Source organism: Pan paniscus, chromosome 6 (assembly GCF_029289425.2).
Source record: "Pan paniscus chromosome 6, NHGRI_mPanPan1-v2.0_pri, whole genome shotgun sequence".
NCBI classification, from domain to species: domain Eukaryota; kingdom Metazoa; phylum Chordata; class Mammalia; order Primates; family Hominidae; genus Pan; species Pan paniscus.
The window spans coordinates 18777217-18801391 of NC_073255.2; the positions used below are offsets into that span (position 1 = coordinate 18777217).

General features: G+C 37.6%; 1 protein-coding gene across 5 annotated transcripts in view; it reads right to left on the reverse strand.

The window, feature by feature from the left end:
• ETV1 (ETS variant transcription factor 1) overlaps positions 1–24175 on the reverse strand; it is a 99247-nt gene that overhangs the window by 29705 nt on the left and 45367 nt on the right. For all 5 annotated transcript variants that reach the window (XM_034963726.3, XM_008978691.4, XM_008978692.4 and 2 more), the window contains 3 exons: positions 15392–15521; positions 11983–12171; positions 7786–8033 (listed from right to left, as the gene is read on the reverse strand). In XM_034963726.3, the coding sequence (XP_034819617.1) occupies positions 7786–8033; positions 11983–12171; positions 15392–15521 (567 nt within the window). The remainder of the gene's footprint in view (positions 1–7785; positions 8034–11982; positions 12172–15391; positions 15522–24175) is intronic.

Sequence of the window (24175 nt, forward strand, 5' to 3'; positions counted from 1 at the left end):
TAATTTTTCGATGTGCTAAGGACAGATAACCGTTCTCTAAATTTACAGGCTTTTCTACTGGCTTTTGTCAAAGCCCTAATAGGGTAATAAGGAAGTATATGAGGAGCCTGGGAGGGGTTGTTGGGGTGAATAATGGATGGATTTTAAATGAAGAATGGGCCAGCCACGGTGGCTCACACCTGTTATTCCAGCATTCTGGGAGGCTGAGGCGGGCGGATCACCTAAGGTCGGAAGTTTGAGACCAGCATGACCAACACGGAGAAACTCCGTCTCTACTAAAAATACAAAATTAGCCGGGCATGGTGGTGGCGCACGCCTGTGATCCCAGCTACTCAGGAGGCTGAGGCAGGAGAATCATTTGAATCAGGGAGGCGGAGGTTGTGGTGAGCTGAGATCGTGCCATTGTACTCCAGCCGGGGCAACAAGAGTGAAACTCTGTCTCAAAAAAAAAAATTAAAAAAATAAAATAAAATAAAATGAAGAATGGAAAAAGCACCCTATTCCTCAACAACAGCTTTCTTTACATCGATTTGAGATCCTGTAGTCCCTCATAAGCTTACTTGTGAAGAATGGATTCAGCTGACAATGGTCTGAAAAGCACAGCTGAAGGTGAAGTGTAAGCCACTGAGCCATCAAGGGCATTAAGAAAGAAAGAGTGAGGTCCAATGAGAAGACTCAAACTCTATGTTCATGCAATCAAGGACTTAGAGCTTGGAAGGGCCATTAATTAGCCACTTTTTCTTCTCATTATTTTTCAGTCTTTTTCAAAAGAGCTATTATAAAAGATCACTTCTTTGATAATCTCAGTTCTTAAGAATGGTCGTGGTATATTTTTTAAAAGAAAGCAGAATGCATCTTCATAATTTATATCGTTGAATTGCTCTATTTTTCTACCTCACTGCGGTGAACACCTAACATTTAGAGTAAAATGTGGGCACTATTTAATGTGAAATGTGCTCCTCCCAAATTAGTGAAAGCACACCTCATATCTTCAAGCAGATGCCCTGGATCATGAAGATCCTTCGAAAACCATACAAAAACACTCAGTATTTCCCTTTAATCTGAACAATTATGTAGAAAGACAAATCATGAACTCTTCACTAAACTAAGAATTAGAAAATCCTAATTTTAGTTTTGGCTGCTTCACAATATATCTGTAACTGACGGTAAGTTACTTCATTTGGATGAACCTCAGATATTTATCTGTAAAATTTGGGTGTGGAGAAGAAGTTTGAAGTAGGTGAACTTCAAGAGCTTTCATGATAAAAGGATTTAGAATTCTATGAAACATTTATTTGTGTCAACTTCCCAATTTAAAATAGCACTAACAACATTTGCTGCCAAAGAGTTACGTGCCTCCAAATTGAAAAAAGGCCTCATGAGTAGCAGCAGGAGTGGCCTTAAGAAACACAATTTAAAAATGCAAAAACCGTTTCTTCGGCAAACATATGATGTTGAGTTCTCACCTCTACCCTCTGCTTTTATTTCCTGCTCTCTCTAAGCTCAAAGTATGCAGCATTGTCCTTTATTTTCTTATTTTAGCTATCTTCCTCTTGCCTTTGAAAGTTCTTCTTTCCCTCTCTTCATTCCCTACTCTGATTAAGTTGCTCCACCACATGGCCTAGAAGCATTGTTTAAACCTATTAGGATAACAGAATAGGTCTTAAGGGCTAAAAACACCTTATTAATGTACATTACTCCTCCAACCAACTACTGGGTTAAGATTTTTAATACACTGCAATGTGCAAAGGAATAAAACCCTAATGGTAGCATTGCAAGCACTGTGCAAGGTGAACATGAATCCCACTAAGTAAGGCATTATTTTCCCTCCCTCCTCTAAGGCAGTACTAGACACAAACCAATAGAAAGTCATTTACGCTTACAACGTGTGAGACTATAACATCATTTACTTGTTTTCACTTATAGGACTGACGTGATGAGTTTGGACACTTCTCTTCTTCAACTATAAATTAATTGATTTTTTTTTTTTTTTTTTTTTTGAGACAGAGTCTCGCTCTGTTGCCCAGGCTGGAGTGCGGTGGCGCGATCTCAGCTCACTGCAAGCTACACCTCCCTGGTTCACACCATTCTCCTGCCTCAGCCTCCCGAGTAGCTGAGACTACAGGGGCCCGCCACTGCGCCCGGCTAATTTTTTGTATTTTTTTTAGTAGAGACGGGGTTTCACCGTGGTCTTGATCTCCTGACCTCGTGATCCGCCCACCTCGCCCTCCCAAAGTGCTGGGATTACAGGCATGAGCCACTGCGCCTGGCCCGATTGATTTTTTTTTTTTAAATAATCATTCTGTTTGCTTAGGAAAGCAGCACATAAGCATTGTTAAAATATAAAATATTAATACTTCACAGATACAAAATATCACCTATAATATCACCACCTATATATAGCCAAGGTATTTCTGTACTGGCTCTTAATTTGCGTGAGTTATGCCTTGCATACTTTAAAAAACTCAGTAGTCTCATTTCATTAAATATTTTTCAAAAATCTGACTTCTAATGGCTGCATAATATTTCTTTTACAAGTACCCATAACTTACTTTACCATTCACCTATTATATATTTTTAATATTTAGCTTTCTGTCTCTCTCAAACATTCACTATGCATCTTTCACTATTTCTTAGAATAAATTCCTGAGAGTGAAATTACCATGTGAACATTGTGTGCTGATATTCTCTAAAGTCAAAGTTTAGTTTCATGTGCTCACTACTCCCTAAAAAAATCTACTGTAAGATATCAAAAAGTAAAATAAAATGAAACAAAGAAGCAAAATATCAACCAACCACCTAACACATTCAGCTCTAATAAAATATATTGCTATAAACATCTAAAATATTTGCGTCACTGGACATTCTGAATTTGCAAAACCTCTTATGTGGTCATGAAAATGAGAAAACAGTCTTGACTCTAAGAAAATAGGATACTTTCTACAGGAATCTCCATGACGCACTCCAGATGAAGCACTCAATGTGTATTTAACACTTCTTATGTGGGCATTTGACCATAAGGGCATGAAAAAAAATATCATGTTGGATTTAGACAAAAACCAACCAACAACAACAAAAAATGTGTACTGCTTTATGCAGCATAATAGGCTAGAGAAGAGAAGGAAAGGGACAATAATAGATGGACTGGATTGGATCTTTTAGAACCTAGTATCATGATACAATCATGATCATATTGTACTGGTTCATTAAGCTAGCCCTAAATATCTATTTCTTGTTTCCTCACTGTCTTCTGATTGAAGTTTTTTTCTTTTCTCCTGAATAAAAATTTATACTCTACTAACATAGTATTTTGCATTTTTTATCTTAAATATTAGGCAGTTGAAATTGCATTCCTGTAATTATAATTATAACTAATAGACCTCCCATTTCCCATGTCATAATTAATGTCAGGCTTTATTAGAGCACAATCATAAGCTACCTTTTCCCTTACTAGGCTTCTTTTATTTTCACAACATTTATGGTGTATAGAATTAAGCAATAAAGAGTTCTAAAGGTCTTCCGTAAGAATAGCCTTTGTATCATAGATGCTGAGTTAACTGACTTAGAAAATGCTTTTTACGGCAGGGCGCAGTGGCTCATGCCTGTAATCCCAGCACTTTGGGAGGCTGAGGCTGGCGGATCGCTTGAGGTCAGGCGTTTGAGAGCAGCCTAGTCAACATGATGAACCCCTGTCTCTAATTAAAAATATAGAAAAATCAGCTGGACATGGTGGCACACGCCTGTAGTCCCAACTACTTGGGAGGCTGAAGCAGGAGAACTGCTTGAACCTGGGAGGTGGAGGTTGCAGTGAGCCGAAATCACACCACTGCACTCCAGCCTGGGCGACAGGATGAAACTACATCTCAAAATACAAATACAAATAAAGAAAATGCTTTTTACATTGTTTTTAAACCACATATAAATCTATGAGCTTCCTAATGTGCTATTTGTTCAACACCAATAGGTGAAAAAAGAAATCACTGATTCAGTGATAAATGCATTAGATTTCCTCAAAGGTTATTAAGTGTACCTTCAGCAAGGATGAAAAAATTAATGACAACCAAACAAAATATCTACGGATCATATTTGTTGATTGCAATGTATGACATATACATATGTGTCAACTTAACTGCAGCAATTTCGTGGCAAGTAAAATACATTTTGATACCCACAGATTAAGTTTTCATAGGCCCTGGTTATGGGGTTACTATATTTATTTTAAATCCTGTCAGAAAGATATAATTTTACCATTTAACTCTTCAAGCAAAACACAACTGTATCCTACTGGCAATATTGAAATTAGAACTCAAAGGTGGTATACAACTTTGGTAATTTTAAATATAATTTAAAAGGGAGAATGCAGTATAAAATTAACAGCTTTTTAGGTAAGAATTTTACAAGTAATCCACAAGACATGGCATACTTAACTTACAAAAGAGATGCCATACATACCTTCGACAAACGATGCTGGACTATGTTTTGAAGATTATATATGACTCAATCTGTGCTTTTGAGGGTCAAATAGTGACTGGCTCTGAAGTCCATATTATGTATGAATGTCATTCTTACAGCACAAGATGCTGTATTTCGCCCTTATTAGAATTTTAAAATCTCTTTTCCATTAGGTTCACATCTTCTTAAGAAAAGTTATACATTCTCAATACCACACTACATATAACTGTATATACAATATAAATATGAGGAGAAGATATACAGGGAGCAATCACAGAATCAAGAAAACAGTTTCAGGCTGGGCGTGGTGGCTCACGCTTGTAATCCCAGCACTTTGGCAGGCCGAGGCGGGCAGATCACTAGGTCAAGAGATTGAGACCAGCCTGACTAACATGGAGAAACCCTGTCTCTACTAAAAATACAAAATTAGCCGGGCATGGTGGCGCATGCCTGTCATCCCAGCTACTCCGGAGGCTGAGGTGGCCCGATCACCAGAGGTCAGGAGTTTGAGACCAGCCTGGCCAACATGGTGAAACCCCGTCTCTACTAAAACTACAAAAATCAGCCGGGTGTGGTGGTGGGTGCCTGTAATCCCAGTTACTCGGGAGGCTGCGGCAGGAGAATTGCTTGGACCCGGGGGTCGGAGGTTGCAGTGAGCTGAGAATACACCACTGCACTCAAGCCTGGGTGACAGAGCGAGACTCCATCTCAAAAAAAATTCATTTCTAGAGCACAAAAAGAAATATTTTAAGTGCTGTGCTATACATGTTCTTTGGAATGATTATTTGAGATAATTTATATGATTTCCACATAAAGTTTCTTGAAATCATGATGAATTTTAAAAACTACAACAAATTAAAATGTGGTTTGGGGAATAAGGATAATATCAATTAACAGGATTTGAAATTTACAGAGATAAATGTGTACTATTTATAATAAAGCCCACTGTATTGCAGGGTTCTTAATTAGAGACACCAGTGGACGATACAAAAGGTTCTAAACTGAAACCACAATGGGAATTTCAAGATACTCCCCAAATTACAGTCCCTGGGGCAAAAATTCAAATAAAGACTCTTATACAATCTGTTAAAATTTCTTAAATTATAAATCGGCCAAGCAAACTGATAAATAAGGTGTCTTCTCATCTTTGCAACTGTATACCATAACAACCTCTCAGCCACGTCAAGTTTAGTAGCTGAGGAAATCTCTAAAATGAGCCTGGAAGAGTATGTGGTATGGAGAGAGCTAGTACCCAGTCTTCAGATCCTGACACACCCCACTTTTTGTCTCTCTTCCTATCCTTGAGCTCAATATTGGGCCACACTGTGAGAGTTTCACACATCAAGATCCATCCTCATGCCTTCACGAACAACTGCCCTTTAGCCACCCTTGAACCTAGCACTATATATAGGAGCAATGTGCTCTGCTTTCAGAAAACAGGGCCTGGGATGCACTTGCTCAGGCCCTGGAAGTAGACTCAAGGCCACTTGGGCAGAGAATTCATAGGTTTTGGGGAGCTTGCATGCTTTCTAGAAGTTGAGGCATGCCTCAAGGGGGCCAATTCCCTTCGTCCTTTGAACCTATTGGCCAGTGTAGAAGGATGACCAGAGGGAGACTTCTAAGTCACAGGGCTCTCTTTTGCAGAGCCTTCAGGGCAGTTCATTATCAAGCAGGTAATCTTATACGCAAACTGGTAACTCAAGACCTGGAGGTAGTTTTCTTTACTCAAGTAGACTGATGATAGAAAAACTCAGCAGAAGACGCAATACTCCCTTCATAAAGAATGACCAAACTTTATATCCAGACAAAAGGAAATGAAACTGTTCTCAAATATTTCCACATCCACAACCATCTATTGACCACAGATACAATAATGTTAACAATATTTTACAGGTACATGGTAACCTTATAAACATTAGCTTTTATTTCATAGATTATTTTTCAAAATACCTGAGATGTGTTAAAAACAGATGTCCTGATTTGGCAGATTATAGAAGGAAAAACTCAGCAGGGTTAAGTAATTCTTTTAAAGTCTCAAGGTTCAAATATTGGCAAAGTTGGTGGTACTATTTGGAAAAAAAATTTTTTTTTGAGACGGAGTCTTACTCTGTCACCCAGGCTAGAGTGCAGCGGCGCAATCTTGGCTCACTGCAACCTCCACCTCTTGGGTTCAAGCAACTTTCCTGCCTCAGCCTACCAAGTAGCTGGGACTACAGGCACGTGCCAGCATGCCCGGTTAATTTTTTGTGTTTTTAGTACAGACAGGGTTTCACCGTGTTAGCCAGGATGGTCTCAATCTCCTGACCTCGTAATCCGCCCACCTCGGCCTCCCAAAGTGCTGGGATTACAGGCGTGAGCCACCACACTGGAAAAGATTTTAAACCCTCCCTCCTTTCAGGAAACCCCACTCCCGCACTTGACCCGCTGCTTTGTACTACTTTCTAGCTCACAGAGACAAAGCTAAACTCTATGAATAATCTGTTATTCCCCTCTTAATATGTAAGAATTCTTACTTACGAACACTTAGAATCTTTGCCACCAATAATTTTTTTTTTTTTTTGAGATTTTTGAGACGGAGTCTCTCTCTGTCACCCAGGCTGGAGTGCAGTGGTGCGATCTCGGCTCACTGCAACCTCTGCCTCCCGGGTTCAAGCGATTCTCTTGCCTCAGCCTCCTGAGTAGCTGGGACTACAGGCACGTGCCACCATGCCTGGCTAATTTTTTGTACTTTTAGTAGAGATGGGGTTTCACCGTGTTAGCCAGGGTGGCCTCGATCTCCTGACCTCGTGATCCACCGGTCTCAGCCTCCCAAAGTGCTGGGATTACAGGCGTGATCCACTGCACCGGGACCCCAGTAATTGTTTCTTAAATGTTATAAGCAATATGTGACCTAGTTCAGAAGAATATTACTTTCTGTAAACATTTTTATTAAGTAGCACTGTAGTAGCAAAATAAGAAGAAAAAGAAGTGCAGAATTAAGAAAAAAAATTGCAATGTCCCTCTCGAGCTGAGACTGTGCATAATTCTGTAAAGTGTATTTTTCTTTAAACTGGTTTTGTTTCCAGACACTATTTCAACCATCACCTCATGTCAAAATGACCTGATAGTTCAAATCTTTACACGTAGATGAAGTTTCAAAGAACGGACAAAATCTGAAAGATCTTATATTATTCAAATCTTTACACGTAGATGAAGTTTCAATGAACGGACAAAATCTGAAAGATCTTATTAAAAAATGGTCAGGAGCTACCTAGTCTGATACCAACACTAACCAATGTGACAAGGGAGGTGAAAAAGTGCCTTGAATGTAATTTGCGCAGAGCACAGGCCTACCTGAGTCATATGCAAAATCTCTGGGTTCCTGTTTAATCATCAGAGGAGGGGGAAAGCTTTGGCTGGCCGCACTGCCAACCATGGTGTTGTGTTCATACACTGGGTCGTGGTACTCCTGCTTAAAGCCTTGTGGTGGGAAGGGGATGTTTGGCTCAGACATCTGGCGTTGGTACATAGGACGTCCTTCCCTTGGCATCGTCGGCAAAGGAGGAAAGGAGTTACAGGGTTCAGAAAGCTGGCGGCGAAATCTAGGGAATAAGAGAGTGTGTTTCAGATGAAACGGTAACATGGAACATTCTTTAAAATACGGATACGGTTTTTCATTTCTTAGTGAACGAACATGATACCAGCTGACCTGAAGCGTAAATCTTTAACAAGCATTACATTTTTCTTTCCTGGATTAGTAGCTCTATGTTTTTTAATCATATGACTTATATTCCCCTTCTAATCAGTCTTTTGCAGCACTGTTGCAGTATATGAATTAAAGATGTACTTTGAGTAAGGATTGGAGAGCAATGAAAAACTTTGAGGATTTTACACACACACACACACACAAAAAGATTAATGGCTAAAATGCCTAGTTCTAAATCAATTGGATCACTGATAATTTCCACACAAGAGTCTTAAATCATTATATACCAGAAAAAGATCTCAAACTGCATCTTCTATCTTTTAATTCTGTTACCAAACTGAGCAATAAACAAAAAACCAACCAAACAAAAACCTGCTGAGGAAGCAAGAGAGGAATGACTTTTTTCTCAAATCAGCACGACTTTCAATTCCTCAACAATGTCCTAATTAACATTGCGTTCTAGTAAGAAACAAAACTAGGTATTATAAGGACTCAAACCCAAGCTGGTTGTAAAAAGACTACCTCTTTACTGTCAAACAGCAATGCAGACCATATTGGCTTCCAATAGATTCAAATACAGTATCAGGTTGATAAAAATAAGCATAAATGCACAGCTGATCTCCAAAGGTGAAAATAACATATAGTGTTGTATAGGTTTGGGGCAAGTCCCGCTGTTAGGACATGAGGAAGTTCTGAGGCCTCAGCAGAAGGCTAGAAATGAGTCCTATGCCTCTTTGTTCTTGGTTATACTTTATAACAATTGGCTAATCACATAATCGTTCTGTTCTGTGTTTCTCATCCATAATATCATTGACCCACCACAAAGATGTGGATTAATTAAAGATTTAAAAGTGCTCTAAAAATGCCCCAGGAGTGCTTAAAAATAACCTATAAAACATTTCTATGAGCAAATATAAGCCTATTAACCCCCCCACTAAAAGCATTCCTGAGACTTTAATTTGGAAAGTTAGCATTTAATTTTGGTAATGTTAAATGAAAATAAGGTAAAAGCTAAAGAATGGCAACGCGATTGCTTTAGCATTTCTAAGAACACTCCATCCTGTGATTTAACTCTAGGCTCACTGGTGGTCATGGAAAGCACTGAAATTCCACCTACACCTGCAGAAAATAAACTTAGAAACTCGGATATTGCAAAGCAGTTAGGCTGACTGGCACTGCATTCATTTCCCTTCTCTTGCTTATTTCATTAGCCAAAAAAAGAAACAGAAATTATCATTAAGAACTGTCAAGGAGTGAATCAGAAAATTGTAACTTGAAGTTAAAATAAGAAACTGGCTCACTTGTGAAGCCTTAAAAGGAAGTTAATAATACTTGTAACTGAAAGCTTTGTAAGGAATCAAGCCATTTGTTTTTACGAGTCGACCTGATTCCAGTTGGAAGTTGCTGGGGAACATGTATATATCAAACACGCATGCTTCTCAGGAATTTGCAAGGTTTTGGTGCAATTCTTAGGAGCCACTGACCAATAGTAAAGAGAAAGTGATTCAAGAAGCTTCTGGAAAGGAGTTAACAGATAAGGAGAACATGCTGATGAACTCCCAGATAAAGAAAAACAGGGTGTAAGTGGTGGAAACACTGAGAAAGAGAGACAGGGCTCCTGCACAGTGGGTTCAGGAAAAAGTGCCAAAGGGCTGGCCCCAGGAGCAGAGTGAGGCTGAGGAAAGGAAGCAGGGTGCAGGCCAGTTGGCCGTAAAGCATTCCCAGAGTGAAGTGGGGTGCCTGGCTGGAGGGGGTGTTTTGGGGAAAGGATCTGTTCCCAGAGCAAATTTGCCATTTATAACTGAGGGACTGTCATTTGTTGGCCAGAGCCCTCTAAGAAATCCTCCTCAGAAACATACGGCTTTAGAGATTTTCCTGGGACTGGCCAGCTGGTACTGTCCTCAAAACTCAGTCAGGGGTCAGTGGGAAAAGACCCCGAGCTTCCCTCTTGGAGTTCCGGGCCGGCTGTTCTCAGTCTGAAATATTTGACTTCAAGTAGAGAAACTAAAATGAATTTGGCTAAAGCATTTCAAGTTAGGTCACCTAAAACCAGGCACACTGCTTATTCAGCAGTCACCTTCCCTAAGAAATAACCAGTTTGCACAAAAAGCGAATTATACAATCTATAATTCTGGCACTGATCAGAAGAGTGAGATTCAGTTATCAAGAACTCAGAAGTCACCAGTAGTGGAGAAAATAAAACTTTGTTTGTTCATACTTTTTTGTTCCGTTTTAGCACTGCACAATGTCCATCTGTTTAATGGCCCACCCTGCAATAAGAATTCTTTCATCTGTATTTACAAAACTGTTTACACAGATGCACATACCATTGCACTCTGACAAAGTCTCAAGGCTACGGGGTGAGAAGAAAAAGATAATAGGAAGCATTTAATAACTACCCCACAAGAGGACTTAGTGATGGAAACAAGGGTGGAAAAGACAAGGCTTTGTATCACATTGTAAAGAACGCTTTCATCTTATGCCCTTTATAGCAAAATGAGTTTCTGAATTTGAGATTGAGTCCCATGAAAAAACCTATAAAAAGCAGGTTTGAGTGCTCCCTTATTTTCAGAAAGTTGCCAGTGGCACATCTTCTGCTTTCCTCTGCTGATCTAGAAGATTCCTTTGGCTGAGTTATTTTTACAATGGTGTCTCAGAGCCAGTTTGCACTGACTTATTGTCAAACTTGCAGGAATTTTTTGAGCCAGTTCTTAAACACAGCCACTATTAAGAGTTAAATTATATAATTTCACAATCAAAAAATATGTTAAAAACAGAAGATAAAAATGCAAAACTCATCACTTTCTAATTATCTTACTACATTTCATTACCAATTATACACCTGAGGTTACTTATGTCTCTGGTATCCGTATCCTAGAAATACTACATTACGCTGTGCTATTGCATCTTTGCAACTCGGCATTCAGGGTTGTCACAGTGATGGCTCATAGTGGGCCATGAAAGCAATATGTACATCACAGACCCAGCAAAAGCTACTGATGAGGGCGTTTTGTTTTTCTCTCATGCAGGCTGTTGCTAAACATTTACCAGCACACCACTGCATACAGAAGCACAAGGCAGAAGAGAAGATAAAGGAGAGATGCTGTATATAAGCAACCTGATTTTAAGCTGTATATTAAGGTAGTACATCTCAGAACCTCTACAGGTTTTATTTAGTATTTTATTTAAATATGAATTTCTTAATCTCAAGGAGTCATGAATTACCTAACGCAGTATTCTCCTTAGATCTATGCTATGTTTCTTGCCTTGCTCCTTTCTAAGTAATACTAATTGAGTCTCTATCTCTTTAATTGTATATTCTCAGTGTCCAGAGTCATGCGTCTACTGATATTAAATATTAATCACCTGGAAAAGATGGTCAACAGTTTTAATCAAATAAGTTATATTCTGCAAAACTATGTACAGCTGAACCATTCAATATAAGGTAGAAAACCTAATTCCATAAGCTACCTACTAAAATTAGTCTCCTAACTTTACAGAACAAGTACACACATATGCTCATAAAAATGGGATGATCTGATTTAAAGTTTAAGTGAAGCAATTTAATTCAAGCAAAGCGAAAGGGAAATGCTCAAATGTCAGTAGATAGATTAATTTTCCATTTTAGCAACCAATTTAAATGTTTATAAAAGGAATGTTTATAAATGACTTTCTCCACAAATTATAAGTATAGATAGAGTGAGCTCTTTCTAAAAATATTTTGCACAGATGTGCAAAATTAATAGGCTCACCTTAAATCTACTCTAGGCCTTCAGAATTGTTAATAGAAATTTCTTCCAAGAACGCAAAAAACAGTTTCTAGAAAACTGGTATCTGCAGGTTACCTGTGGTCCATGGGGTAGCTGCTATCTGGTATGGACTGCGATGGAGGGAGGTGAGCTGGGAAGGCCCGGTCAGGTTTCGGTGTATGAGTTGAGTTTGGAGATGCATGATGCAGTGGGGACACTGGCGTGCTGGATGGTGTGGGGGGGTTGGAGGGCCTCATTCCCACTTGTGGCTTCTGATCATAGGCACTACCCAGGGGACAAAAGAAGAGAGAACATTTCTTTCTTTGGAGCAATTTTTTAAAAAAGTTTCTAATCCAAAGGAAGAAAAGATATTTTAGACTTAAGTCAAATGGAAATGAAAACTTTGTTGTTGCTATTGTTGTTTAAATCCAGAACAGATAAACTTCAAAATCACAACACCCTTAAACAGAAAATAGGATGATTAATGCAAAACCTTGTAACAGAACAAATATTAAATGTGTATTTTTAACGCATATACAAACAACTTAGTACAGGGAAAATTACGTCCAAAAAAGCAGTGGTATTTTTTCCATCTATTCTTGATATATCTATTTGAGAAAGTTTGATAGATCTTTCCTAAATCATTAAATACTTCTGATGTTATATTCTTCTTTTATATTATGTAAGATTTTAAAACAAGAACTAACATCAGCTTAATAAGGTAGAGACTACACCTGGCTTGCTTTTATTTGTGGTGGGATTTTAAGAAGGCAACGCTTTTACTTTATTTTCATTTTATTATATTAAATAAATGATGCTTGGCATTAACTTCCCCACATGGGATAATGAAGATTAATGAGGTAAATTAAAATGTCTGATATATTTAAACTTTCTTAGAGAATAAGTAAAAAATAATGTTATTAGGAATAAAATCCTATTATAGCCTAACTTCTAAACACAGTTACAAAAGAATAAAATGAGTAAGCTTGATTTTATATTATGATTTTAAACTGCTTTCCTATGTGTAACTTTCAGGAATGTGATTTAACTAATTTTGGTCATCTATAAAATATTTTACTAAAACTAAATTTTCTTAAATTTTTTTTAACAACAGGGCATTTCTAAGTTAGAATGCTGTATTTCATTTTGCTGGGCGCAGTGGCTCATGCCAGTGATCCTAGCACTTTGGGAGGCTGAGGTGGGAGCATCGCTTAAGCACGGGAGTTTAAGACCAGCCTGAGCAACATGGTGAAACCCCGTCTCTACTAAAAATACAAAAAATTAGCTGGGCGTGGTGATGCATGTCTGTAGGCTCAGATATTCACGAGACTGAGGTGAGAGGATCACTTGAACTCGGGAGGCAGAGGTTGCAGTGAGCCCAGATTGTGCCACTGCACTCCAGCCTGGCTGACAGAGTGAGACCCTGTCTCAAAAAAAATAAGTAAAATAAAATAAAAAGCAATCATCAGTACACTTTTTTTCTTTAGAAAGAAATATTTCTTTTTGAATTAAATTATGTAATAATTTATTATGTTGCTCCATCAATGCAACGGAATTATATCCAGCTGCAAAAATCTTTTACAAGGAGTAAAGGAATATATGCTGCACAAGGCCGCTCTTGCTTCAAAGCAAAGTCAACAGTGTTCATATAATGAATTGCATGTTTGGTTCCACCTATGTTCTTTACCAGTATTTCTGAAGAAAAACCCACTTCTTTTGTGAAATGGTTCACCTAACTCATTCTCATGAATGAAGAAAAAAATGATACTATTCCCCTATGAAATGCTGTACTCAATAATATTTTCTGTATAGCGATGGAAGTACCAGAATTTATTGCATATGCCATATATCACTGTGGGGACTTTTCATCCCCCAAAAGAAACACAAAATATTCAGGCAATTCCTTTATTATTGATTTGTGGATGTCAGATATGGCATATAAAACAGTGATGATTTCACAGTCACAATTCTGATTAATGCTGAAAGGCAATGACAATTCTATATCTAACTGCCATTGACTAGAAATTCCTCAATATGTTAAATAATTATGCTGTGGATACACAGTACTTGTAAGGAGAAAATGCAAAAACAAAACTAAACTATAAAATAAAACTCAGATCGATCAATACTGTCTTATCTGAACTCATTATGCTTTAATAGTTACCTTCTACAAGAGACCTTTTTTATAAAACTTTGCAGTTTCAATTGAGCTAGCTCATAATTTCAGGCTCTGGTGAACCTCTTAGAAAAGCAGATATAAAAGACAAGTTTGCAAGAACAAATGGTAATAAAATATCTGAGCATTGGTCAGCTGCCATAATGGCACAAGTCTATGTTTCTCTTTTATTTTTGAGATGGAGTCTCGCTCTTGTTGCCCAGGCTGGAGTGCAATGGCGCGATCTCGGCTCACAGCAGCCTCCACCTCCCAGGTTCAAGCGATTCTCCTGCCTCAGCCTCCGGAGTAGCTGGGATTACAGGCATGCGCCACCATGCCCAGCTAATTTTGTATTTTCAGTAGAGACGAGGTTTCTCTGTGTTGGTCAGGCTGGTCTTGAACTCCCGACCTCAGGTGATCCGCCCAACTCTGCCTCCCAAAGTGCTGGGATTATAGGCATGAGCCACCGCGTCTGGCCTATGTTTCTAGAATCTTACATATCTTGGACATAAACAGTGTATGCAATAAATATCTGAGGAATTATTTAATAGAAGACCCCTTTGGGTCATAATGTACAATGAATCTGAATTGATATAACTTATAAAACAGTATGAATATTTGGAATAATTTGTGTAAGTCTGCAAACTAACTTCTTTTAAGAACTAAGTTTCTACTGTAATTGAGAGTGATAATACTCAGTAGAGACAGCCAACTTTTTCTTTATGCAATTAAAGGCCAATATGAAAAGTAGCATCATACAATTTACTTTGAAGGGTTTTTAATGAACATATATGTGATCAAATTTTCTAATAAATGAACAATGCACTTTTACTGCACCACCCTTTATTATCATCAGAAGAACAACCAGCTTTTTATTAGATAATAGCCTCTGCTAAGCCTTATGAAATTCCAGTTTTATTGCAATTGTCCATGAACTCATCTTACAGATCATCTGCAAAGCCTGGCAGATAACTAATGTACTGCTCAGACCTGCCAAATGTTTCATTTTTTTCTGCAAACTCTCTATCTAAAGTGTATAATGCATTCATTCTAATGGGAACTTTCAAAAGCTGCTTGTGCCAAGTAAAACCCCTTTTTCAAACCCAAGATGCATCACTACAGTAGAAAAGCAACTAATGATCTGGATAAAAATTATTGCTTTAAAATGAATCCAAAGTGTGTGATTGGATGGTAAATGGTTCTTTAGAGTTCTGCTAAATGCATTACCTAATTAGCTTGTTACATATTAAAGATGTAACTCATAAAATATGACTTGAGATTTCATATTATTCTGGACTTTTTGATTCAATAAGAACCACTATCCTACATACATACACCTGGTGGCTTTACCTGACATTGTACAGGCACTTTTCTCCATAGCTGAATTTAAAGGGCTGTTCTTGACTGCAGGCAGAGCCGATTTCTGAACATGGACTGTGGGGTTCTTTCTTGATTTTCAGTGGTAGGCCATGAAAAGCCACTAGAAAAAAGAACAAAAATATCCACAAAAATTAAATGCTGTTAGGAATTATGGAGATTAATGTGTTCTACTTCTGTTGTTAAAAATGTCATTCACACTTCATATTAACTTACATATGTAAGAAAAATCACGTTTGATGAATTTCAGTAGCAGAAGATTTCAGAGAATCTTCATATACTCCTTTTCTGCCTTTATTGTGTAACAAAATGCATGCTTGAATTTTCTCTCATTACTTAAGTGAATCACTTGTAATTTGCTTAACTGATATTAACAATGCTAGAAGCTCAGTTTCAAGAAAGTACGTTTTGAAAACATATCAGAAAGGTTTCCAATGACTAAAGCAGAAAAATTACAACTGATTAGCCAAGAATCAACTAAAGACCAAAATATAATTTTAAGCATTATTGAAAGGAAAATATATCAACTGCATCAATAATAATAGTTTAATGAAATGACAACTAGACTGGGGCAAAGAAAATCCAGGCGCAGGTCCAGAAGTGACTGATATTACTTTGGGCAAAAACTCAACATCTTTGAGGCCAGTTCTCATCTATAAAATAGAGATTAAGTATCTGCCTATCTAATTACCAGAACTGTGAAGATGAAATCTGAGAAATATGTAAATGTTGTTTGTCACATGTAATCTACCATGAAACAATTATTCTATATGAAATGAGGTTTTCACCTTTTTACTGTGACTTAATGCATAGTAATGCTTATATGCATTTATGTTTAATAACGTACAAAGCTACATCACAAAATATGAAAACTAGAAAAATACGTATATGGGGAGGGAATCACAGCTGTGAATCCAATAAATAAAAAACATGCTATAGGCTGGGCGCCGTGGCTCACGCCGGTAATCCCAACGCTTTGGGAGGCCGAGGCAAGTGCATCACCTGAGGTCAGGAGTTCAAGACCAGCCTGAGCAACATGGTGAAACCCTGTCTCAACAAAAATACAAAAATTAGGCAGGTATGATGGCAGGTGCTTGTAATCCCAGCTACTTGGGAGGCTGAGGTGGGAGAACTGCTTGAACCCAGAAGGTGGAGGTTGCAGTGAGCCGAGATCATGCCATTGCACTCCAGCCTGGGCAACAGAGCTAGACTCCACTTCAAAAAAAAAAAAAAGAAAGAAAAAAAAAGCTATATATTTTTTATTCTTCGATATGAAACTGAAGAAATGCCTATTAGAAATCTTATCAGAATAATTAAATTTTTGGTATAAATGGGAAATTGGTTTAAAAAAGGAAAAAATAGTCATAAGAATAGATTTTGTAATTTACATATAATATCCACAGGTATGAATAGTCAAGGGATAAACACATAACAGAGACACACGTTCTGGAGATTTATTCTAACTCTTATACAAACTGAAATTAAAACACAGTATGTTAAATCCGCTTTCCAAAAAGGAAGATATGACAAGAGGAATTTTGTGGTTTATGATGTCATTTGTCATTCAATCTTAATGATGGCATTACAGAATTATAAACTTGCATTAGCTTGAATGTTATATATAATTTTTAACATAAAAATTTGATATCACAAACTACCAAGCTTCAGGAAAACAAATACTATTTGTTTTATATGCATATAATTTTGATACAAGTGTTCAACAGCAATCAAGAGTCGTCTGAAATATTCTAGAAAACAAATTTGCCAAATACGCACATTTTACTTAAGTGATCTAAGAGAAACTTAACACATAATAATAAAATAATTACCCTGAGTACACTATTTCAAAGCATTTTTTAATGTAGTGTGTGTGTGTACATACATGTTTAGTACGCCTATTCAAAGTAAAGAGAAAAGAAAAAAGAGAAATTTTGTCTATCTCCATATATCAAGAATACTCATGTGCATTAACTTTACCAAGTCAGAAAGCTCTAATTCTTCTGAAAGAAAAGGCTTAAGAGCCTCAAGAATCAATTATGAGGACTTGAATTCTGATTTGAACAAACCAACTATAAAAAGACAACTCTGCAATAAATATGACATTTTAGTATAGACTAGCTATTAGATAATTTAATAAGTCATTGTTAATTTTGTTGGATGTGACAATAGTTGTATTTAAAAAGTTTTAATGTTAGAGGTTCATAAAATATTTACAGATAAAATATCCAGAATTTTCTTTAAAATACTCTAGAAAAAATAATTGTGTATGAGGAAAGTGATGAATAAGACTAGAAAAATGTTGATAAACGGTAAAAGCGAATTGAAGGGCAGGAGGGAATTAACATTATTCTCTTAACGTTTGTCTATGTGTCCTAAATTTCCTGGGTAAACATTCTTTAAATGTGAAAAGAAAACCCACGAAGAATTTAAAGTAGTGCTCTAGGCCCAGTACGGTGGCTCACACCTGTAATCCCAGCTCTTTGGGAGGTCAATGTGGGGAGATCACTTGAGTCCAAGAGTTGGAGACCAGCCTGGTCAACATGGTGAAACCCCATCTCCACTAAAAATACAAAAATTAGCCAGGCATGGTGATGTCCACCTATAATTCCAGCTATCGGGAGGCTGGGGCACGAGAATCACTTGAACCCGAGAAGCAGAGTTTGCCGAGATCGCGGCAGTGCACTCCAGCCTAGGTGACAGAGTGAGATTCTGCCTCGAATAAATAAATAAATAAAGTAAGAAAATTGTCTCCCATTGTATATCTGCGTGTTGTGTGTGTGTAAGTGAGATCTTAGAATAACAAATACTAAATGACACAGCTTTGTAATACATTAACCATGCATTTCTTTTTTTTTTTTTTTGAGACGGAGTCTCACTCTGTCGCCCAGGCTGGAGTGCAGTGGCGCGATCTCGGCTCACTGCAAGCTCCAGCTCCCGGGTTCACGCCATTCTCCTGCCTCAGCCTCCCGAGTAGCTGGGAATACAGGCGCCCACCACCACGCCCAGCTAATTTTTTGTATTTTTAGTAGAGACAGGGTTTCATCGTGTTAGCCAGGATGGTCTCGATCTCCTGAACTCGTGATCCGCCTGCGTCGGCCTCCCAAAATGCTGGCATTACAGGCATGAGCCACCGTGCCCAGCCTCTTTTTTTTTTTTTTTTTAAACAAGTGGTTTTCAATTATTTATTACATCTTTGAACATATTTAGCAAAGTGTGTATTTCCAAGTTTTGTTTTGTTTTTTAACTTTCATTTTAGGTTCAGGGGTACATGTGCAGATTTATTATATAGGTAAGCTCGTGTCATGGGGGTTTGTTGTACAGATTATTTCATCACCCAGATACTAAGCCTAGTACCCAGTAGTTATTTTTTCTGATCCTCTTCGCTTTTCCACCCTCCATCCCCAAGTAGCACCCAGTGTCTGTTCTCCTTTGTCCATGTGTTCTCATCATCTAGCTCCTACTTATAAGTGAGAACATGCATATATCCAAGTTTTAGCACTTCAGATTAAGTATTGGTTTTACATTTTCATAAGAAAAAGCAGCAGCAACATATAAGGAATTCAAGTAACAAATCATATTATACTTGAGAGATTAGATCAGGTTTACATGACTAAAAATTGATGACCTCTATAGCTAATAAATATGCATGCAGTATGATGTAAAGTTTATCATATTTATCAAAATGTCAGCCATATTGGAGACTATAATGTTTACTATTACTATATTTTAAGTCTTGAGTACCATGAAGTAGGAAAATATTTATAAACAGGACACAAAAAGCACTAACCGTAAAAGAAAAAATATCAGCAAATTAGGCTTCAATGAAATGAAGAACACTTTTTCAAAAGACACTATTAAAAAAAAGGAAAGTAAGTCACAAGCTATAAGATGTTTTAAGTAGAAAGATCTGATGAAGAACTCATATTTAACAAAATAAGAATTGCAAAATATCAGTAAGACAAGACAAATTCCCCACTTAAAAAATGGGCAAAAAGTCTTGAAACAGGCAAGTAGTTCACAAAAGCGGATATCCAGATGGCAAAACAAATCAGAACGACAACAAAATATATGCAAAGGTATTTAAAATCTTTATTCTTCAGAAAACTGCAAAATAATCCACATGAGATTATCACTATATAGCTGTATCAGATAGTTACAGATATCACTAGAATGACTAACCTGCAAAAGATAGACATTATGAAGTTTTGGTGAAGACATGAAGCAATGGGAACTTTTATACAAGCTGCTGAGAGTATGGATTAGTATAATAAGCACTTTGGAAAACTTTCTGGCAATATCTACTAGGGCAACAGAAATCTACTCTATGATCCATTAATACAACCTTAGGATACATCCAAGAAAAAGGAGTGCATATGTTCACGAAAAGACATGTGTGAGAATGTTCAAAGAAGCTTTATTCATGATAGCAAAAACTGGAAGAACTCAAATATTCATCAATGGGCAAATGGATAAATAAATCATGGCATATGCATACAACGGAATGAATACTATACAGGAATAAAAAGGGACAAATTACATGCAAAAACACAGATGATCTCACAGGTACAAAGTTATGGAAATATATCTTGCTGGAAACATTTTATATCTTGCTTCTGGGTGGTGGTTATATGGATATATACACATGTAAAATTCATCAAACTATACACTTCAGATTTTTGCATTATAATGAATGTATATCAATATAAAGTTTAAAAAACTCTGAGGGACATTAATCAAAGCTACACTAATTAAGTTACTTGAACATGTCTGGCCTTCTGACCCAGCTGAGACATCTGAAAATGTGCTTCAACTTCACAGGAGAAATTATTCCAGATGGGTAGGAAATGGAGGGTGGAGAGGAATGGCATGTTTGGGGTGCCATCAGGAATGGCTGCTAGCATAAGAACAGCCTTCTATCAAGATGTCCATTAGCATGGACCTAGAAGCAAAAGGCATGATCCATGCTAGTGGAAATGCTATTTGGTGCTCTACTGCTTTCAGATTGGCCCAGTGAGTTTCCTGAAGTGACCTTAGAAGAAAGGGCATGTCTTAGTCTGTTTAGGCTGCTGTAACAAAAATACCATAGACTGTATGGTTTATAAACAACAGGTATTTATTGCTCACAGTTCTGGAAGCTGGGAAATCCAGCATCAAGTCACCAGCAGATTAAGTGTTTGGTAAAAGTTCACTTCCTGGTTCACAGATAGCCATCTTCTTGCTGCAACTTCACATAGCAGAAATCACAAGTGAGCTCCCTGGGATCTCTTTAGTAAGGGAATAGGGGCACTAATCCCATTGGCTCCATCTTCATGACCTAATTACTTCCCAAAGTCCTCACCTCCAAATACCATCACACTGGGGAGTAAGTTTCAATATCCGAATTTGCTGGGGCGGGGGTGGTGGGACGGGGACACAAACATTCAGTCTACCGCAGGGCATAAGGATTCTCAAAGGGTTATCAGAGGCAAGCTGATCCCTGAACACGGGAGCCCCAAATCTGGCACATCATCAAATTATCTAGGGAGCTGCTGGAGACACAGATTCTCAGACCTCGTTTGTTATTGGTTGGATTGTGTCCCATCAAAATTTACATGTTGAAATTTCAACACCAGAATCTCTTATTTGGAAGATTAAATTAACATAAGATCATTAAGGTGAGCACTAATCCAATATGACTAGTATCCTTATAAAAGGGGGAATCTGGATAAAGAGACATGCACACAGGGAGACTGCTACATGAAAATGAGGGCATAGGTAAGAGTGAGGCCTCTACCAGCCAAGGAATGCCAGAGGTTCCCAGGAAACTACCAGAAGCTAGGGAAGAGGCAGGGAATAGATTCCCTCTCACAGCCCTCCGATCCCTGCTGACATCCTTCATCTTGGATTTCCAGCCTCCAGAAACGTGAAACAACAAATTTCACAAAGCAACCCAGTTTGTGATACTTTGTTACAGCAGCTCGAGAAAACTAATACACCACTCCCAGAAATTCCATTCATTAGAGCTGGGTTGTATCAGGATTCTGAATCTTATAAAACTTTTTAGGTGATGCTCATAATTGAGCAAATTTGAATCCACTGTGATCTGATGTATGCCGCATTCAAATAGGTCCAGTAGTTGAAAAGAGTTTTTTTTTTTTTTTAATCCAGCAACACCTTCCTTTTCCTTAGATGCCAACGCTCAAGGATTCTTACAAGTTCTCCCGCTCCAGTAGTTTTGGGATCCCCAACTCTCTCCATAACAGGTTCAACCGATGTGTGCCTCAGTCACTATGGGCCCTTGAAACTGATTTTTTTTTTCTAATCATAAGCCAAATAAGTAATCCAATGAATCTGAGTTGGCAAAAAAAAAATTTTTTTTTTGAATTGCTGCATGTGAGGAAAAAAGAGAAAGCCAACCTAAAAATCTTCGACTTACAGCACAAAAGCCGTAGGCTACATTATTTTCCTTATTTCAACTTTCCTGCTTCCTGGAGATTCTATGTCACAAAAATGACTTCTCTTATTTATTCTTAAATAAGAGTAGTGTAGAGACTCCCATTAGAGAGGGCTGACTTGAAAGCGTGTTGGGTATTTCATCACAGGGCTGAGAATCTGAGTCTGCTAACAGGCGGTTTTCCAGTTCATTGGCACAGGCACAAGCGAAAGCAGCACATTCATTTTGTGCAATTTGCTTTACCTTCCCACATGGAGTTGGTGCATGTAAAAGGCTGTTAAGTACTAAATTATTCCTTATCAAATCACCATCATCTGGAGTCATGATCAACACTAATTAAATTACTTTCGTTGAACACGGCTCCAGCCTGCTGCCGAGGCTGCTAGGTACTTTTCATTTCTCTTACAGTACCATCCTTGCTGAGTCTGGAACAGAGTTACAGGCATCTGCATTGTTTGTAGTTTTAATTAAAGTGAATCTTTCCTTCTTCAAGTGTACCAAATCAAGTGAGTTAACTCCTTCATTTCATTTGCAAAGTGGTGGTTCAAAATGATATTATATTTTTTATCCCTGACTTCAGACAGGTCAGATAATTTATCTAGAAAATCTGCAGTCTTCCTCTGGCATTCTTCAAACACATTTTCCATGGAAACTTTTATGATCCACAACTCCTCCGGACAATCAAATTTTTGGGAGGAAAGGCAGAAAGAACACTCAAGAGATGTGTCTTGCATTTTTTCTTTGATGGAAGCTTGACCTTTAAAACCACATCTTAAGGCTGACTAATGATCACTTGAGTTCTTCTAATGGTTAAATTTAAGAGCTCCAAAATATCAAGACTTTAAAAAATGCACTTCCAAAATAAACTTAACCACTTCTTAATTCAGAAGTTTACTTGGGGTTATGGTATTCCTCATGAAGTGTTTGCTTAACTAGTAACTGTTTTCATTTTAGAACTATGAACTATGACACATCATTGCTTTCAATTTTTTCTACCTATATTTTAGAAAGAGGGCACAATCTTGTCATTATTATTCTACCAGAGGATAGAAATGCCCTTAGCTTTCTAAAAGCAACAATGCTGGTATACAACTACAGCTTTGGTTGAGGGTAGATACATAATGTAAAATCACATTTGAACACTTGAAATATAAGTGGAGAATATGAATTTATTTATTTACTTATTTTATTTATTTATTCATTCATTTATTTATTTTGAGACAAAGTCTTACTCTGTCTCCCAGGCTGGAGTGCAGTGGCACGATCTCAGCTCACCGCAACCCCTGCCTCGCGGGTTCAAGTGATTCTCCGGCCTCAGCCTCCCAAGTAGCTGGGATTACAGGTGTGTGCCACCATGCTCAGCTAATTTTTTTGTATTTTTAGTAGACACGGGGTTTCACCATGTTGGCCAGGCTGGTCTCAAACTCCAGACCGCCTCGGCCTCCCAAAGTGCTGGGATTATAGGCGTGAGCCACCACACCTGGCTGAGAATATGAATTTAAGATTTGCTCATAGGAGAATAACTTCCCAAACAATCATAACATTGGGGCATTATTTGTATCCTTACATTGAAAACAGATAATGTTTGTTACAACTGACTGGTTAATGTAAATCCAGAGAATGAACAATGAAATCTATGAATGATGTATGTTTTTGTTTATATTTTTACAGTGAAGATGATGATGTCTTGTAAATTAAACAAAGATAATATGTTTAAGTGTTGACTTAACAAACTCTGGTTGAGTTTGGAATTCTAATAGAAAATACTAATTGTAATCCTAATAGAAAACACTAACTATACAAAAAAAAAAAAAACCAAACTCAAACATACATAATATTTAACCATTTTCAAAGAATTGTCCCATACTCTATTTGATTCTCATCAGTTAAGACAGGAACATGTATAATAATTCCCACTTAACAGATCTTTTAAAAAGGCACAAAGAAGCTAAGCACCATGTCTGACTAAAGATCTAACACTAAGTCATAACACATTAAGAATTAGAGCCCTGGGCTCAATCTTAAGGTTGTAATTGTTGAACTCTTGAGTATATAATTCAAATTGATTTATACACAGACACTCATTATTTCCTTCGTGCATGAGCACCACTATCACATTATATGAGATGTTTATTCATTCATTTCTTCAGCAATTAATTCATTAATTCATTTGTTAATTCATCTACCATGCCCCAGACACTACGGCAGGTCCTGAAAGGGTGAAGGAATATGGAGCTATGGAATGAAGATAAATAGTAAGACACAGTCCTTATTATCAAGAGCTCATGGAAGTCCAATTAGAGCTTTATTTGGTGTTTTAAAAA